The 17,379-nt window shown below is 40.0% G+C and overlaps 1 protein-coding gene across 1 annotated transcript in view; it reads left to right on the top strand.

Moving 5' to 3' along the window:
• Positions 1–13,681, top strand: part of SUGCT (succinyl-CoA:glutarate-CoA transferase) — a 341,656-nt gene extending 327,975 nt beyond the window's left edge. Inside the window, exon 14 of the mRNA XM_081345169.1 lies at positions 12,731–13,681. Within this exon, the coding sequence (XP_081201295.1) occupies positions 12,731–12,894 (164 nt within the window). The 3' untranslated portion in view covers positions 12,895–13,681. The remainder of the gene's footprint in view (positions 1–12,730) is intronic.
• Positions 13,682–17,379: the final 3,698 nt, after the last annotated feature.

Genomic DNA, 17,379 nt, shown 5'->3' with positions numbered 1-17,379 from the left:
TTTCAGTATACCATCAATATTTTTTTATCTAAATTTGGATCCTAAGCTGTTGAAGTAGCAGCCATGTTGATCTATGATCAGCACTTCTTTCTCACTTGCAATTGTATTATTTTCTAAGCAATTGGCTTAAGATTGATTTTTATCTTAAATGTTGGATTTCTCATTATTATTTTTATTGTTGTGTTGTCTTTGAAATATATAAGAACATTTCATATAATTGTGTAGAGCAGAACCTTGAGAAATAGTATTGCTTTGTTAAATGATTCCATTCTGTATATATGACTTAGCCTGTGTTATCAATAGATTGCATTTAGACTTTTTCAACTCTCAGTGCACGTTATTGGCTACAGTGATGGCCTGAAACAAATCAATCAGAAGGTAAGCAGTTATGTCCCATTATGGGAACGTCAAGGGGAAACCGAAAACTAGAATGCTGTTTAGATCTTTTACATTCACTGACCATGAAGATCTGTTATTTAAGCCAGAAAATATTTGTATTGTCCTTGAAGATAATGTAACCATTTTTACTACAGCACTATAGAAATAAAAGCTTGAATCCAGCCATCCTAACAAAAGGAAGATGCCGTAGCTCATAGGTAGAAAGCAGTGCAGGGGAAAAAGACATATTGGAGAGCAGTGGGTGGAAATAGTCAAATCCAAAAGCCACAATTGCAAATGGCAAAGGATAAAAGATTATGGAGTGTTTGAGAGGAGACACTGTTCATCTCTCAGAGACTCATGATGGAAATATTGTATTTTTTTTTAAAAAAAGGCACCTGCTGCTTACGATTAGAACTTCAAAACTGCTAACCCAAGGAAGTTAAAGCATTTTTCTCCAGTGGTTAAAAGAATAAAAAAGGAACTAGTCCAAAACATCAGGAGGTGGAAAAAGTCAGTGAGAGTGTGGAATTGCTTTAATGAAATTGATCTGTGACATTTGCAATGGAATATTGCTTATGCGTAGCTGGTTCCAATCTGATTCTAATTTATGTCCACAGGCTTTTTAGTTGTCTTCTTGGAGGAGTCCCACCTCTCTCACAAAACTCATAGGGGGGCAGGGAAAGTAAGAAAAGAGGGGGGGATTTGGAAAACATCCTAGCCTTATGGCTCATTCCTCTTCATGGGTGTACTAATTCTTCTATTTCACTTATGAAATAGATCAGTGGTTCCTGATCTGATGTTCGGAGGTGGGACATAAATTGGTCTTCCTGGAACAGAATGAAAATCTTTAATACTACTGAAAACTGCAACCACGACACAGGCCGCTCTACTTTGCTCATATAAGCACATCCATGCAACATAAACTAAAGGCTGTATGCCTGTTTTAAGAAACAGAGATACTCCATATTGCTTTGATATTTGCAACTCTGTTGAGCTGAATATCACATGACCAGTATTGGCAACAGACAGTGGAAAGCCAACACAATTGCTTGGCCTTCATACTGAGTTGGTATTGAACAAATTGTCAGTTTGTAAATTTGTCTGAATAGGGTCCAAATGTGGAATTTGCTTTCCTTTAACTCCTGCTCAAATCCTAATGCTGAGTATTCTTCAAAGAATTCAAAATTAAAATAAAACAGATGCTTACTTGAAAAGGGAGACAGCAGCAGAAAGTGCGGTTTGACAAATGGTAGCCCAGTCTTGTGATGGCATTTCAGTTGTCCCATTTGCAAATAAGAGCTTCCACTAGAGCAGCTAAAGTAGCATTGGGTACAAAATTAAGGCACAGCCATGCACATTTGCCCAGCTCAACATATACTTTTCTGCTAAATTCCCATAGAAAGCTCCTGCATATGATTTCATAATAATGCAAAACAATGACTGTGTCTTAAAATTAGCTAGATAAATAGGGGACATTCTTCAGTTATTTCCTTGCGCTGGAAATTCACCATCATTTGTACAGTATGTTTGCATGTCACAGAATCAACTATGGTCCACAAAGCTTGGTTTTACCTATGACATTTGCAAAATCTATTGCCCAGGATAATTTTGTGGTAGAGAGCATGTCTGTGAAGGCATACCGGTATTTACAGAGCTTTTACATATTTGTTTATTTATTTATTTCAGCTAGACAAAACATTTCAGAAAAATAATACTAGCTGCATTAAGAGTTTCCTTTCTTTAAAAAAATAACTTCTTATTTTCATCTACTGAAGTTTTATAATCATCTTTGATAAAATACCACGGAGAAGTGAATTATTTTAGGAGTTCTCTTCATAAAAATGTCCTATCAACTGAGTAAAACATAACACTACTGGGGCTTCTTGTAATTCCTGACTAAAATTTTCAGTTGATTCTGTTTTTCCTCTTTTCCACATATTCATTTTTAATTTATTGTCTTATATTTATATCCTTGATGAGTTCATTTCATAAATCAAGCACTTCAAAACTAAGCTTCCTTTCACAGATGGGTACATGAAAAACAAGGAAGGAGGTATCCAGCTGCAGGACTGGTACATATAAAAGAATATTTTTAGTGGATATCCACAGGCCAGAGAAGCAGAACCTAGTAGATGCCAAGCTCTGTTTGGCTGACAAGACCAAGGAGGTGACAACAATACAGAAGGTAGCTTTAACCATTACTGATATTGATATGCTTATGTAAATGCAGAATATTGAAAACTAGTTGCAAGAGAAATTTCTAAGTTTCAGTTTTAGTGACTTAATTATCTCTGGGAAGCACCTTTTCTCGTGTCTCAGCAGTTGTTTTTTTTGAAATAAACATTCAAATACATTGTCCCTTGCTTTCCCACAGTCTGTCATAGTAGAGGACTGAGTTGTATCTTGTCAATCTTTCACAAATAATGGTGTACTGAAAAGCTTTTACAACTCATTTTCAAAGTTTGGCTTCCTAAACATATTCTTTCAACTTCCAGCTGAACCACCATTCCCAAATGTAATGGTCTGATTCTATGTACTCTTTTTGAGATCAGGCAAGATCAGAGAGATGCTGGTATTTAACATTAATTAGAGATTTGCAGCCTTATATTTGTCTCAGCAGGTGGCAGCACCTAGCCAAACTTGACTGAACCTGAAGCCAAGTTAGACCAGTTCTGATTAATATTTGGATGTAGAACTGCCTAGGAATTCCAGGGCTGCTGGCTGGGTTGGAAAGCTGAATGTATCAGAGGAAGCCAGTGAGCCAATCCCCCTTCTTAACTCTGCCAAGAAAACTTCATGGATACAATTACCAGGAGTTGAACTCAGCTTAAGGGTGTGTTTTTTTTTAACTGCTGCTGCTACTATTATTTTAGCTTTTCAGCCAAATAATCTTACTCTTATCATTAACCTTACAGACTAATAATTTGTCCATGTTTAGTTAGAAGTTATTCCTTCTTTCTTCATAAGCTCTGAAAAACCTTTGAAAGTTTTTAGCTAACTTATAGCAGGATTTTGAACATGTTTTCTCAGAAGTAAGAAACTCTTCCTTAGTTCAGTTCAACTTTTAGGTGAATGTGCTGATGACTGCATTGATCTTATATTTAATATAATTGTTTCTTGCTTCGATGGAGTAAGTTACAATGCTTCCTTCTAGCATATTTTTCATATTTCCATATCCAGGTTTTCTCCATGCTTATAAGAAAATCTTTTGAACCATTGATACTCTGTCCTTTGCAGCTATGAGTGAAAAGATAGATCTCCTTATAACAATAATTTCAGCCAGAAAACCTAACAGAATGGATCTTAGGACAGAGACATATTAGTCTGTATATTTACTCTCTACATGTACATGTACAACAGAAAGATAACAACAGGATTCTAAATAGTTAAAACAATTGATAGAAAATCATTTTCACCAGAGTAAAAATATAAAGAAGCAGTGGCTTTTGAGAGATATATCTGAAGGTTTTGCCACATCAAAGTGATAGGTCTGGATGCCAGCAAAGAAAGTATCCAGGAACTGTTATAGTGCCTTATTTATTTCTGAGTGGGATGTTGTCAGGAATTAGCACACCAGAGGTCTTTTATGTTCCACTCCTTAGTGAAAATTGTAGACAGCAGCCAGATGAGAAAGCTGCTTTCTTTTTTCCCCTCATCATGGCTACCTCTCCCTTGAAACACTGAGAAAAGCAAAACAGTAGTTTTAATACATTCCATCAGTATTGTCCATAGCTTCATTTTGATCAAAATACAACACAAAACATCTAAACAAGAAGGAAGGAAGGAAGGAAGGAAGGAAGGAAGGAAGGAAGGAAGGAAGGAAGGAAGGAAGGAAGGAAGGAAGGAAGGAAGGAAGGAAGGAAGGAGAGAAACAGGAAGACTATTTCTATCTACCTAGGTCAATACAACAGCCTTTTTACTTAATTTTTTAATACACTCTTTGGTGGGGCTTTCTAGATTGCCCATTCTCTAGTTGCCAAACTCATTAAAGAATTAATGAATAAAATCAATTCAGAATAACAATAATAAATCAGAATACTGATTCTACTATTCATCATTAGATCTACCTGCCCCTCCTCCCTAAAATCGACTTAGTGAGTGTACATGCATCTGTTCATCTCAATACTCATGTGGAGTCAAGGGTATCTCTAGGTGTTGAGCACATCTTGCAGTATTTGTCTGGTATCATTTTCATATTAGAAATTCTGCATAACAATTTCTAGATTATGTGTCAGCTCTGCCTGGCTTGGCTGGGGCCTCACCGGCATCCTGCCATCAAAGGAAGAGGGGGGAGCAGAGAATGAAAGGGGGAAGAAGGGTGGGAAGGATGAAAGGGCAATAAAGCTTTTGGGGTAGGGGTGGGGAATGACAGGTGAGAAGGACCAGAGCAGCTAAATCCTGTTTGTATCATCATCCCACAGCTAGGCATCCTGAGAAATATGTGGATTACCCCCAAACATTTCAGAGTTCTCAAAACATCTTGGTGAGCTCCAGTTGGCTGAAAATGGACTGGTCATGGGGGAAGAGATAGGCTGGGGGCAAACCTGCACCTTATTTTTGTATCCAGTGAGCACAGTAATTTCAGAGCTGGCTTGACTTTACTGCAATCAACACTCTTAGAAAAAGAACCCTTTGCTTTAACTGAATGGAGTTGAAGGCTTTTCTTTCCTAAGGGATCGGACTGGGGCAGATCTGACATTAAGCCAGCTCTGTAGTTGGGAGTCAACACAGAGAGGAAACTGCTTCTATCGTGTGGGCTGTGCAAATGATGTTCACTCAGGGGAATGATCAGGAAGAGATCAAGGCCTGGGGGGAAACATCCTCAAAACCCTCTCCTGGATGTCTGGATCTATCCAGATGGCTGGGAGAGGATGTCCTACTAAGACCCTTGGGGTCAGAAAAAAGGAAGAATGTGAGAAGAAGAAACCCATGGGAGTACATTCATCCATGGGGGCCATGGCAGCTGCCAGCAAGAGACCTGAGTAGAGTTGGAGGAACTGGAGGAAGAATTGAGTGCAAGAGAGTTGGAGAAAGAGGACTGGATGCTGGAGCAAGCCATAAAATTCCTGAGGTGGGCTTTTGGTAGTTTTAATGCTCAAGAAGCCATAGCCTGGTGACCCATCCCACTGACCAGGCAACTCCAGCCACAACAAGCAAGGGGGAAACTATCTCTGCCATTGCAAAAGCGGCAGCAGCGAGCCCCTCGGCAACTGGCCCTGCAGCCCAGCCTGCACCAGCTTCAGGATCAGCGCCAGCAAGGTGGAGAGGACACAAGAAAACCAGCCTTGGGAGTAAAGTTCAATGGAGTCCCTAAGCAATTGGGGTTCTTCCTGGCAAAGATTTGGACATACATCAAGAGAATGGCCAAGAAATAGCCACTGAAGGTGCTAGGGTACGATGTGTGGTGCTAGAGGGGGTCGCAGCTAAATGGATGGTCACCCTGCACAAAGATGATGCCTCAGAGCTGAGAAACTTTGACCACGGCATGGCTGCACTTTGGAAGCACTTTGAAGAGTCTCTAGCTCAGGGTTGTCAAACTGCCGGCCCACGGCATGACACGTCACAACGAAACCATGCCCACCTCATTGCCAACAATTGTGAAAAAGTTCCAATACGTCGCATGATGTTATGTGACGTTGCAAGTTTCACATGTCTGCTCCAGCTGATTGCAAAGCCAGAGATCACATAAAGACCATCAGCCAAGGGTGCAGGGGAGTGGCCAAGTACACCCAGGAGTTTCACGACCTGGGTTACTGACTGACCGACTGGCCAGAAGATATCTTAATCAGATGCTTCCGAGATGGGCTAAATGACAAGGTCTACAACATTTGCATTTCCAGAGGGTCTCCCACACTCTATGGCTGGTATATCCTAACATAGGAAGTGGAAATCGATCCAAATACCGGCCAAGCCGTGGATGGCAAAGATTTCCCCCTCCCAAAAGAAAGAGACCCCAAAATTGGTGTCATGTGAGCAGACCCATCACCGAGGATCCACTTACTGCTTCTGATGTGGGAAGGAAGGGCATCGAGCTGCTGACTGCCAAGCTGTACACCCAGCCCAGAAGACGACTCAGGGTCCTGCCCAAAAAGCAGTGAAACCTAAACAGTGAGCCCATGAAACCACCCTGAAGGGAGTAGAAGTCATAGAGTTCACCCCATTCCCCCAAAGAGAAAGGCAGAACTCCTATTGATCCAGTGGGCAGCCAGGTGAAAAGTGAGGTGGACTACAATGATCATCCCTTGATAAATCACCCGGGCAACATAGTGACCATTCCCATAGAACTGGTTCAATCCTTGGGGTGAAAAGGGAGCCTAGTAGCCCTACTGGATTCAGGGTGCACCAGGTGCCTGGTCAACCCTCCCTGCTCAAGATACTAGGCCTGAGCCTCAAACAGCTTAAAGTGCCCATAGCTTTTCGTGAACTGGATGGCTCTTTGGGGGGGAGGGACAGCGACATTTGTTACCAAACCAATAAAGATGAGGATAGGCACACACATGGAGACCCTGAGCTTTATCGTAGTCCCTGGAATCGAAAGGCCCCTTGTGTTAGAACTGTCTTGGTTCCAGAAATGGAACCCCTGTGTGAACTGGAGGCTTGAATTGGAGGGGGCTGCTAAAAATCTGGCTTGCCAGCTGTGAAGGGGGAGAGGAAAAGGCTGTCAAAAAACTACCCCAAAGCTGCAGGGAGTAGCAACCAAAGATTGGCCCCAGGGTGACCCTTGGATCCCTAAGGGGTACTGGGATCTACAGGACATCTTCAGTGAGAAAGAATCCGATGCTCTCCCATCCCACTGGCCAACTGACTATGCCATAGAAATCCTATTGGGGCCAAACTACCCAAACCTAAACTGTATACCATGATCCCTAGGGAATTGGAATTACGGACTTTTATAGACAAAAACCTAAAGCATGGATTCATCCAACCCGCCAGACTGATGGTGGCTGCCCTGGTACTGTTTAGGGAGAAGAAGGATGAGTTCCTTCATCTATGCATTGATGCTGTGTGTGAGAAAAACATTTACCCAATCCCCCTCATGAAAGACGTGCTGGCCCATTTGGCCAAAGGAAAGGTCTTCACCAACTTGGATTTGCGGGAGGCATACTACCAAGTGAGGATCAAAGCAGGGGAAGTGTGGAAAATGTCTTTTAATTGCCTCTTAGGATGCTTCCAGTTCCTACCTTTTGGACTGCAGGGAGCCCCTGCTGTGTTTGTGCAGCTAATAAAGTGCTGCATGAACATCTGTATAAAGGAGTGTTAGTTTATCTGGTTAACATTTTAATCTATACTGAGACAATGGCAGAACATGAAAAACTAGTCAGAGTTGTGCTCAAGAAGCTTAGATAGATAGTCCGCTTCATCCAGGAACTGTTCTGTTCCAGCCTACGACCGGCCCTGTTGGAATGTCAGGGACAACCCCTTTTTTATATTCAATGGGCTGGAATTAAGCCAACCAAATTTATTTGCAAAAACTAAACAAAACAGTTCAAAACAGAGTTAAACAAATACAGACCGAGACTATATCAGAAGCTCTTCAAACGGTTGCCTTCAGCAACCAGCACCTCCCACACATTCCCCTTTTAAACAGCAGTCTCAAGGCGTGGCTTCTCTTTGCCTTCTCCCGAGGTGCCTCATTGCTTTTCTTTGTTCACTTCTGCTTGTCTTCCTCCTGCTTCAAGCATCCCTGAACAAACCCAGCTGTGGATCGTCTTCTTCCAATCTTTCAGGCTCACACAGCTGGGTCTGAGGAGGAACAAGACGGGAGGGGCCTGGCTGAGAGCTCTGCAGTGCATCAGAACTTTCCTCTGCAACCAAAGGCTCTCCAAACCCCTTCTCCTCCTCCTCTTCAGAATTGTCCGACTCAGCTGCCGAAACCACAGGCTGACTCTGAATCACAACACTATCCCGCACCGCAGGGCCCTTCCCCCGGGTCTGCCGATCCAGATGCGGTCGGGATGGGAATTGTTCATGAAAGGCAGACACCAAAGCAGTAGCATGAACAGTGGTCGCGTCTTCCCAGGTGAACTCCTCTGGTCCGTAGCCTTTCCATTCAATCAGATACTGGAAACGACCTTTCAGCCAACGGGAGTCCCTGATGCTGGCGACCTCGTACTCGGGGGTGCTGTCTTCATCACAGTGTTCTGGTGGGGGAGGTTCTGCTCAGCGGAGTGGACATGCCGGTTGCTCAGGGACCAACAGAGACCGATGAAAGACTGGATGCACACGCAGGGAACGTGGCAGAGTTAAGCGATAGGTGACTGGATTGATGACAGCCTCGATTGGGAACGTCAACCACAGGCTGATGCTGAATCACAACAGGAATTGCGGGAGCTGACGCGCCACAACACTCTCAACAACCTTCGCTACAAAGCGAAGGTTGGAGACACGACGATAATAATTCAACGAGGCCGGGTCCAGGGCAGCCTTCTTGAGAAGGGGCCTCACCACCGCCTCTATCTAGGTGCCTTTTCCGGTGCTTCATCTCTCGGAGTCCCTCGGTAAACCAGGAGGAGGGTGAGGGGAGGAGGGTGAGGGGAGAGGAGAGGAGATCAAGCAATCCAGCCATGAAGTGATCTATAACTTCTGTGCCAGCCATCTGTGCTGACAGTGACAAACCGGCAAGAAACGTGGGGGAGGGATCGCCCTCCACGAGGAATGAAGAAAGGCAGCATCGGCTGGAGGTGAGGCATGGAGGGAGGGAGGAGATGGCAATGAGAAAGTGGGAGGTAGACAGCAGGAGGGAGTGTTGGAAGAAAAAGCCCAGGACTTGCTTTCTAGCTGGGAGGCTATTCCTTTAAGTGAAAAGAAAAAATAGACCAGAGGAAACAAACCTCTGGCTGCTGCTGCTCTGGCTGCTCGAAAGGAGATGTTTAATGGCAGAAGCAAAGTGCCATTTCAGCTGAACAACAATGTAGAGTGGAAGGATTCTTATGTGCTTTTGTGACTTTGAAGTTCTGGGATTTGTGCAATGTGGGCTTTGTGTTCTTAAGGAGTGTTTCGTATTTGGCTGATGGTTGGATGTTAGATTCTATTGCTCTGCTATTGTTAGCTGTAACAATAGCAAAATCCTTTGCTGCAAGGGATTTTGAAGTATTTTTCTCCTGAATGGATTTTGCCTGTAGCATTCTTTTACTTATGAATGGAGCCATTTGGCTAGGCTGCCTTAGCCAGCAGCCAGTACTTACTACATTTTTTTTCTTCCTTAAGTGCCAGCTGTGGGCTCCTTAACTTTCCTTTCTAACCAGTAGCTAATTCTTAATGGGGAATGCACCCTTTTAAGCTAGTTCCCTCAGTGGCTTGTCTTTTCTGTCTCTGGAGGCTTTTCCTTGTTTGATAAATATATGGCAGAGGGAAAATATGGGGGGGGGAGTTTCAGATTCTTCCTTCAGAAGGAGGTGGGCATGAGAAGGAGGGAAGGAGGGAGGGAGGGAAGGAAGTCCCCCCTTTATCACTTGCCCACCAGCAGTCCTGCCATTGTCAAAAGGTTGCAAGAGGGGATCACATGACCTGGGACACTGTGACCATCATAAATATAAATCATTTGCCAAGCATCCAGATATAAATCACATGACCCTGGGGATGCTGCAATGGTCATAAGTATGAAAAATGGTCATAAGTCATTTCAGTGCAATTGCAACTTTGAACAGGGTTTTTTTTGTCATCATGTTTTTGACAACTTGCTAGGTGGTACTCGAATATTTCCATATCCTGAAAGTGGTAAAATTGGTGAAAAGGTTGAAAAGCCCTAGTGTATGTGATAGGAAATCGGAAGGGGGGCAGAATGACAGGTGAGAAGGACCAGAGCAGCCAGATCCTGTTTGCACCAGCATCCCATGGCCAGGCACCCTGAGAAATATGTGGATTACCCCCAAACATCTCAGAGATCTCAAAATATGTTGGCAAGCTCCAGTTGGCTGGAAACAGACTGGTCACCGGGGAAGGAATGGGCTGGGGGCAAACCTACACCTTATTTTTGTATCTGGTGAGAACAGTAATTTCAGAGCTGTCTTGACTTTAGTTCAACAAGCACTCTTAGAAAAAGAACTCTTTGCTTTAACCGAATGGAATCAAAGGCTTTTCTTTCTTAAGGGATCAGATTGGGGCAGGTCTGACATTATGACTTTTCAAAACAAAATAGCCGTTTTGTCCTTTGTTGACCTAATGTAACAAATGTTGCTTCCACTGTTTTATTTTTAATATTTTATCTTTTAATAAATCCTGCAACTTCTATATATTTGGTGCCTAAAATATTGCGGGAGAAAGTCACAAAATAAAATTTTAAAAAGTGATATGGGGTTAACTGCTACAGGGACAATTTGGTATTATAAGTGTAACTGTTTATTTTATCCCCTTTCAGACCTTGATGAGGAAGTAATATCTAGAGTATACTGTATATCTAACAACTTGCATGATATGTCATAATACATACATACATTGGGGAATAATTCTTTAGTTTTATTCTTTCAGCATCCTTTTTTAAGATTTTTAACACAGAGCCATTGCAGAAAATTTCCATCCACATCTTTATAGAAAGAAGGATTACATTTGATGATGTCAGAAATTGCTACAAGATTCAGAAGACTCTAGAGGGTTGAATTCCCGTACTTCTTTGCTAGAACAGATAATCCTACTATGCAATCAAAAAAGTTTCATTGCCAAAACTAGGGCTAAACTGGATTATTGTAATGTAACTTTCAATGGGGTCCTGAAAATAATCAAGGAGTTGCAGTTGTGCAGAACTCATTCCTATTTTTAAGTCAATATCAAAGTGGGATAATATATTTTGAATTATTGAACATAGTTTTAAAAAATGGTTGGTCATCTTATGCTGACTCTTCTCTGAGGAAAACTGGTGTAAAAATAAAAATAATATTTGAAAGTCAATTTAATCTTTTGGGGGAAAAATACATGTTTCAAATAGTAAATACACAACTAGTTTCCAAGATATTGTCTGGTCAATAGATTAAGTGATTTATCCTTTTTGTCTTCTTATTAATAGAGGTTCAGATTCCATTGTTCCAAAGAGGATTGGTGGAGGGGTTATCATGCCATATTCTTGAGAGACACCATACTAATGAAAGTATCCTGAGCAATTGGAAAAAAATCAGTCTCTGCTTCTCCCCACCCCCCGCCATAATCTCGGGATTCAAGTCCTCTGTGTGCTTTCTGCAAGCAAGAAAATGCAACTTTAGTGAAACCAAAGAATGCAGCTTATGTTCTAAACGGATAAATGTTCAATTTCAGAACAGTTTTAACTGAAGAGACAATGTAATGCAAGCATGCAAGCAGATGCTGTCCATGAGAAGCATCTCATCTGACCTAAAGCAAGTTTCTTCAATTGCAAATGAAGATATAACTAACACAAAGTTTGGCCTTTCCCATATTGTAAAAATTAACCTGTTCATTCTAGCTATAATGTGTGCATGGTATAACAATGGAGATTTGGTACATCTATTAATAGTCATACTAATGCAGGGGTGTCAAACTCAATTTCATTGAGGGCCGCATCAGCATTGCGGTTGCCCTCAGGGGGCCGGATGGGTATGGCCAGGGTGGGTGTGGCCTACTGGGTGGGCATGGTGAGAGTGTGTATGGCCTACTGGGTGGGCATGGCCAGCTCTACATCATTCGCATCAAGGGTGCCTATGGGAGCCTGGGCAGGAGTGGGACAGATCTGGGGGTCTCTGGCAGAAGGAGGGTCTCTGGGCCAGGGCCAAGGCAGTGGGGGCCGTTCCCTCACTGTTTCCAGGATGGCTTCACGGGCCACATGAAACCACTTCGCGGGTGGGATCTGGCCCCCGGGCCTTGTGTTTGACATGTCTGTACTAATGCATATAAATAAGGCTGAAAGAACTGAGCAGGTTGAACCTGCAACAGAACAACTTTCATAGGAAATTGATTGCTTTAAGGACAAGAGTTGACTCAATGAATTTGAGTTCCAAGAAAAAAAGTAAGAATCACATCCTGACAAAAAAAAATTTCAACAATGGGATAGACATTGCTGAAAAGTTGTCTCAGTTTTAGATATATTTTTAAAAATATTTCAGTATGGGTTTTTTTATCAGCTGAAAGTAGGAAATTCTGTAAAAGGTCTCTTCTAATATAAAGAATGAAATTGGACATTCTGGTACTCTGAATAAATGTATTCGGTTCTGATAGTCTGTTTACATTTCTACTATGTTTTGGAAATGGCCGCAAGTAACCAGAAAATAGAAAAATACCTTTAGGTGGATATTGCACCTTAATTATCTATTTCTGATATTAAATAATAGCAGAAGCACTTTTTGTAGCAATTCTGGAGGATATTACGCACAAAATTAATAATAGATTTCATATTTTTTTTCAACAGGACCAGCTGTAAGGTATAGCCAGTTTGAAGTGTCAGATCCTAAACCACCACCTCTGGTTGGACAGCATACACTGGATGTACTGAAGAATATACTGGGGTATAAGAACGATGTTATACAGGATCTGTTTGATGCCGGAGTAATAGCTCAGCATGAATTCAAGTGAATTGATTTGACTTCCATTGCTGATATGGATGAAGGTTTCATGAATCACGTTGGATATCTTCAGTTTGTACAGTGTATTAACTGAACTATGATTAAATTTTATATGTTGCAAAGCATCAGCTTTCACACTTTTTAAGAAATTTGATTTACTATCAGGAAATAAATATTTTTTAAAAATTCAGATACCATCACAGTATGGCTCATCACTCCCCAGAGCTTTTAATTGTAGGTAATCTCAACTTTACCGTAATTGTAATAATGCCAGATTATTTTCAAAATACATTTAAAGAAATGTAATACTTAAATGTTACAGTTGAAGGAGAATTTATTTTGAAAATATTTTAACATAATAATCATAATATTGAGCAAATAGGTAGTTTTATTTTTCATTTTAAATAGGAGCCTTATTAGCTTAGTAATTTATTACATGAGACCCAATGAAAGAGGCTTTTACAAAGTTAACTTAAATTTGGGTTACCAGATTTATCCTTATAAGCATTTGGTTTCCATTACAATACAATCAAATAGCAGCTACGTTGCACTTAAAAGTTACTTTGCTACATATCCTTGTGTTTCAAGACTATATTTAATCAAGCTATGTATTAAAGAGTGAATGAATAATGCTAGTGATTTTATTTTGTAGAGTTATTATATCCTGCTAAATTTGTTGTATGTGGACTTCCAGAATATAAGCAACAGCACTTTCCCAGAAATATGATTCTGTCTGCAGGCATTGGGACTTACTTGATTTGAGATACTTTTTGGAGTTCTCTTAACAAATAAATGAAAATTAAAAGCTAACTTTTGTTACGATTATGATTTTCCAATTACAAGAATAAAAATTAATGGGAAAAAAGGAACTTTGATTTTTTTTTCTTTCTAAATATAAAAACAGCCAAAAGATCTCATTCATCTTATTTTAACATTTAGAAGGTTTTGCATAGTTATAACAATGTTATGTCCCTTGTCTAATGCTTCCTGAAATGATGACCATTCTTTAACTTTATGAACTTTATTTCAATCGTTTTCTTACATTTTAGAAAGTAAGTCCAAGATCTGTCTATTCTAGAGATTAGGGAAAGGGAAAGGATGAACCATCCCATTATGGATTATAAAAGTTAAATATTGAAATTTACTGAAAGCAAGATATGTAGTGAAATTCTGGGTAATGACTATTACTGTGTTTTATAATTATTGAGCTAAATCAAGTTTGATTCATTTTGCTCCAAATTAATATGCTTAAATGCCATGATGTAATTGGGATAAGAACTGATTTCTTCATTCATTATGATCAGGATGCCTGGGGAAATCTCATTTCCATAGTTTCCAAAGTCATCAGAATGAGTCAGGAACTGCAAATCCAAAAGTGTTCAAGTCACAGGACAGGACTCTCTATGCCTGGCCTGAACATGGACATTAAAAAGTTCATTTTCCATTTTTCATCCAAGAAAGCCTTTCAACTGACTACTAGAAAATGTATTTACAAAGCACAAAGTTATAACTCATATGCACATCATGGATACTGATGTTGCAAAATAAAGCCCACAGTCTTCCCATCAGTTTTGAGTAGTGCCCTTCCTTGGGAATACATTGATGAATTTTAGAATATCTAGCTTGTATGCCAAGAGCAACTAATTGCATGAGTAAAGCTAGTAGAATCTGGACTATAATTAACAGCACGCGATACATGAAAGCAAAACCACTTTTGTATACAAAGCAATATGGCATTTCTTCAAAAGCATAGGGTGGGAGGAGGGCATTACTGTTCAATCTTGCAGGCATATAATTTAGATCAAACATAAATCCTGCATAAGAAGATTCCATGGGTTTTTTTGTCTGTGAGCATGTACTAAAATGAGCTATTGCTCTCTTTCCCCTGAAACTAAATAAGACTAACCCAAACTGACATTCAACAAATAATGACCATATTTCATTCAAAGGATCAGAAACAGGCTTCCTCATAAGTGGCCTGTCACTTTGTTTCTAGTTTAACAAGTAACATCCTCTGTGATAGATTTGAATTTCACAACTATATGTTGCTTTACAGAAAAAAAAATAAAGCAAGAATATTATTATATAATTAAGTTTAAATGGAACTGTTCTTGTCTTTGAAGTTATGTGGTAGTTCTTCCTTTGTTAGCTTAAATTGTGTATCATTATCTTCTCATATTTTTAGATTTACTACTAATGTTTTTTCCATTTGTGTGTGTGTGTGTTTGTGTGTGTGTGCGTGCGTGTGCATGCGCGCATGCGTGCATGCATAACTTATTTGTGCTTTTGCAGACTCAGTATCATTTGTCCATATGCTAAATCCGTTATGAAATTCTGATGCAGAAATATTTGTAGTTAAAAACATTTGGAGCAAGGGCCAGAAAGAATTAGCAGGGCAAAAATAGGTTTCAGGGTTGGAAGTACAATTATATAATTCAACTTTAATTCAAGAAGAGTAGCCAAGGTTAATGAAAGAAAGAGTGCTAGGAAGTCACTTTTAGATAACATCATCTGTTCCCTAACTGGCAGTTGTAGTAACTTATTCTTTCAAAATAATATTTAAAAATAGATATAATGATTTCATTCAGTGAAGGCCATCTCATCCTCATTTCCAAGAATGAAAATATTTAAATTAAAGTCAGCTTTGTTCAAGGTCTTTGAAAATAAACCATCTTTAGCTTAGGTCAAGGCTTCTGAAAGTATCTTTCAGTAGTTTCCCAGGCCCACTGATTTAATTTTTTATTTGGCTCAGTACATTTATTAAGCACACGCATGCAAAAATGATATCCACAGTTTTCTCCTGAAAATAAAGCTGTACATATACATATAGGCTGTTTGAATTGTAAGAACTTTCTATTTAGTTTCATCTAAAACAAATCATAGCTTGATTAAAGCTGTAAGAATGACTTGGAATTTATTTTCTGAATATTATTTGAACAATTTACTGTTTTCTTACAAATTTTGTTAATTTTTCCCTTTTCAAAACCAACAGCCTGGGGTCTTCCATAGTAGCTGCCATTTCCAAGCTAAGAGGTGATAGTTCCTTTCTTTGATAACTTACAAACAAGCCAAATCAGCATCCATTGAGCAAAACCAAGAATTTAATGCTAAGGTAAAAGCTCACTTGATCTGATCCCTAGTGAATATATGAGAAGATTATTTCAGATAATCTGGGTTGGTCCTGATCAGAGTACTTGGTTACAAGTGTATGAACCTTAAAGAGGAGTTACTACTGTGTTTTCCCGAAAATAAGATCTGGTCTTTTTTTTTTTTGCTTCCAAAAGTGGTGGTGGTGGTGGTGGTGGTTGTCTTTTCCACTCACCTTGCAGCGGCAGCACTCACAGCCCCACCAAGCTGGCCCACTTCTGCAGCTTAAGGAACAGCTTCATCTGCAGCTGAGAATGGAAAGGCCTCTGATTGCGAAATGCAGGCTGAGGAACACCACAGAAGAAGTGGGCCAGCAAGGAGAGGCAGGTGTTGATTCATGGGAGACCTGGTAAGTGGGTGCTGGGTGCATGGGGCAACTCCACTTCCCACCCCGTGCCCTAGTTTGATTGTTAGGTGTGCACCTCATCCCAAAACAAGGGCTTATTTTGAGGGTAGGGCTTATATTAGGCCCACTCCCAAAAATGAATCTTGGGTTTATTTTCAGGGTAGGTCTTACTTTCAGGAAACACGGTATATAATTAAGTTACCTGAAGATCACATGTTGAAGTCTCTTAGTAATGAAGGCTTGGCATATGCAGAAGCAAAATGAGGTAAGAATGAAGAGGGGAAATAAATAATATAAATGTAACTCAAAGCAGAGGAAGTAGTTCATGATTCATAAAACCACTAAACAAATCTGTAGAACAAAATGTTGGGCTATATTTTAATAGAAGAGACTATTACGAGATTCTTGTCAAGGACTCCACATGGAATGTACAGTACTTAAATGTAACTAGAAGAATAAGATGCCATGGGCATCTGTCTTAATTAAGTAGCATTGAATAAGCAGAAGGACATCTCCTTATATATGGTAATATATACCATATATTAAGTATACTGTGATATCAAACATTTACTTTTATCTTAACAAAGGAAAACCAAAGATTTGGCTCTTGGAAAAAAATGTAAGTGCTGCTGTAATGCTTTGATGATATAGAATAACACTGCAAAATTAACCTCAAAGAAAGCATTACAATTATTTTTAAAAATTGGTATTGCACACAAAAGTGATGTATTCTCAGATTGCAGATTATTGTGTAAGATGTGACCAATCTAATTATCTCAGTCCCAAACGTCAAAAACCACATTTTCCAAACCCTCCATTTACTGAAACTGAGCATAACTTTCTCAGTTGCCACATTGTGCAAGACTTCAAGAAATTGACCAAAACATTACTAAAAGCATTTAAAATATTTTTCAGCTTCCCTCCTCCCCACATATATATATTACACACACACAGAGACACACACACAGAGACACACACACACACACACACACACACAAACAA

Source organism: Vipera berus (genome assembly GCF_964194415.1).
Source record: "Vipera berus genome assembly, chromosome: Z".
Classification (NCBI taxonomy): Eukaryota; Metazoa; Chordata; class Lepidosauria; order Squamata; family Viperidae; genus Vipera; species Vipera berus.
This window is presented reverse-complemented; position numbering and strand designations above follow the sequence as displayed.